Source organism: Alosa pseudoharengus, unplaced genomic scaffold, assembly GCF_046254945.1.
Source record: "Alosa pseudoharengus isolate Yale_2024_CS ecotype anadromous, Long Island Sound unplaced genomic scaffold, YU_APseudo_1.1 YU_APseudo_1.1_scf_148, whole genome shotgun sequence".
NCBI lineage: Eukaryota > Metazoa > Chordata > Actinopteri > Clupeiformes > Clupeidae > Alosa > Alosa pseudoharengus.
Genome location: NW_027468618.1, coordinates 60,001 through 62,585, shown reverse-complemented (window position 1 = coordinate 62,585; position 2,585 = coordinate 60,001). Strand labels below are relative to the sequence as shown.

Sequence of the window (2,585 nt, the reverse complement as noted above, 5' to 3'; positions counted from 1 at the left end):
TTAGTGTGGCAGCTAAGCTGAAGTGTGACCTAGTTTAAAAGTTCACTGTTGTATTGGCCTTAACTTATGCTCAAGCACAAGCGAGACAAGCACACTATGAACTGAGATTTAATTGTATTTTAATGGCAAATAAATGACAATATATGACTAGATATGACTTATTCATTTGAATACATTTTGTGCTCCAAACTGCATACTCAATAATTATCAAAATAAATATATAAATATAAATAGATATACTGTATGAGTTTTCACTTTGTCAACAACATGTCTGTCTGTGTGTGTGTGTGTGTGTGTGTGTGTGTGTGTGTGTGTGTGTGTGTGTGTGTGTGTGTGTGTGTGTGTGTGTGTGTGTGTGTGTGTGTGTGTGTCTTCAGCTCTGCATCAACATGACGAGTGAACGGATCCAGCAGTACGTCACAGAGGTGCTGTTCCAGCAGGAGCAGCAGGAGTGTCTGCAGGAGGGCATCGCCTCGGAAACGCTGCGCTCCCCTGACAACCAGACGGCTGTGCTGGACTTTTTCTTCAAGGTAGCTCATCAGTCTCCTCCCCCCGCCAACCCCCCACTGCTGATCCAGAACCTGTTTAAATAATGACATCGGAGCCTGCTGACAGCAGCACCATGTGTATAACACTGACCTCACATCAGGATGTATGATTTGGTTGGATAGCACACATAGTACCATGCATCTGTGTTACACATACAACTGCACACACATCTAGAGTGTTAATGTTGAAAAAATAAGTGTATTGTATGAGAAGTTATTGCCCATATGAGAGGTCCAAGAAGGCAAAGAGAAGTGAAAGTGTATTGCTTTTTGCTCGGTCATTGAGAATAATGTACGGTACCATTATCTTTCCATAAACAGTCATCAGAGATATTTAGATGTTAGTATTTTGAACAAATACATATTTACAAATATAAATTACCCATAGCACTTTGTATTGAATAGAACAACGACTAAATGCCTCTCGAAATACTGTACCTACAGCTCCACTGAGTCCATCATCAATTATGCTGTTAGCTTATGATTCTCACGCTACCAGAAATGAGCCATTAGCCATTAGATCCGAGCAGTTAACCATTAGCTAAAGAAAACATGGCCATTTCAGGAGCCATAAATTGCGGTGGCCTTTTCCTACCGAGCCAGCAGTGTCGCCACAGTACAGTAGCGCACCGCACTTCTTCTACCGACAGACGGTGCCGCGTTGCCAGCCGTTCAGTCGTTCCCCGAGCCCACGGCTGATTCATCAGCCTGTGACGCCGCATGCATCTTTTATGAGCGGGACTGCATGTTTCACGATGTGTGTAATATGCGCGACGTGCCATGCCATTGAAATGGGTGCTGACCACTGATTGTGGTTTTGTTCGATTTTGCAGTCACGTTGTTTGTCTCTCGGGTGGTTTCAACTCTGAGCACAACAAATAAGAAAGCAGAAAAAAACGGGAGAGAGAAAGAGAATTAGCGAAGTGATGAAAAACAAATAAGCTAAACGAGGAGATACAAAGGAAAGGGGTCAAATATGGCGTGTTAAGAACAGACAGAGTGTAATTCCACTTGACCATTATCTCAGCCGAACAGGCTTGAGTTGCATCAAATTGAGAGAATTTAACTGCAATGGCCTCTCTCTTGTTCTGTCTCTCTGTCTTGCCCAATGTTCTTCAATAAACTTTATAAAGGGAAAATGATCTGTTTCAAATTGGTCCACAGACTCTTACTTTTTCTTCTCTCACTCCCACACACTTCCCCGCTCTGTCTCTCCTTCTATCACACACACACACTTCCCGGCTCTGTCTCTCCCTCTCTCACACACACTTTCCCGTTCCATCTCTGCTTCTCTCTCACACACACACACTTTCCATAACTTTTTTTTTCCACTTTCTCTAGCGCTGCCTGTCATTTGCTCTCTCTCAAATCCAAGTGTGCTTTATTTGGCACGACAAATCAGAGGCTGTGTTGCCAAAGCATTAACTGGAATAACAGAAAATACATATGAAAACATAAAAACATAAAAAGGAAAGGCCGCACTTTGCATACAAACATATATAAGCACTTTGTTGCACCTTATCAATACAATATCAATTATTTATGTATATACATATCTCATATATATATATATATATATATATATATATATATATATATATATATATATATATATCTGTCTCTCTTTCCCGTCCCTTCCCAGAAGCCCCAGGGTATGCTGAGTGTGCTGGATGAGGAGAGCCAGGCCCTGCGCTGGTCCGAGCACAGCCTTTACAAGCGGCTGCAGAGCCAGCTGGACGCCAGTGGGGCCACTGATGCCGTCTCCCTGACCACTAAAGACGGCAATGGCAACCCTCCGCCCAAAGATCAGGGGCCGTCTTTCACTGTCTCGCACTACGCTGGCAAGGTGAGTAGCACAATATTCCACACACATGCACACACACACACACAATTCTTCACATCAATCCTCACACACACACACAGACATGCACACACACACACCCTCTGATAGAAATATCACAGACAGATTTGTGATGATCTAAGTATGATGCCAAGTGGTTTTTAAACATTACCACTTGATGTTGATCTTGGTGGAGT

At 42.9% G+C, this 2,585-nt stretch overlaps 1 protein-coding gene across 1 annotated transcript in view; it reads left to right on the top strand.

Annotated features, from left to right (window-relative positions):
* Window positions 1–377: 377 nt before the first annotated feature.
* LOC143123739 (unconventional myosin-XVI-like) overlaps window positions 378–2,585 on the top strand; it is a gene marked incomplete at its 5' end in the record, with an annotated part of 48,595 nt that continues 46,387 nt past the window's right edge. The window contains 2 exons of the mRNA XM_076285031.1: window positions 378–530; window positions 2,191–2,394. Of these exons, the coding sequence (XP_076141146.1) occupies window positions 378–530; window positions 2,191–2,394 (357 nt within the window). The remainder of the gene's footprint in view (window positions 531–2,190; window positions 2,395–2,585) is intronic.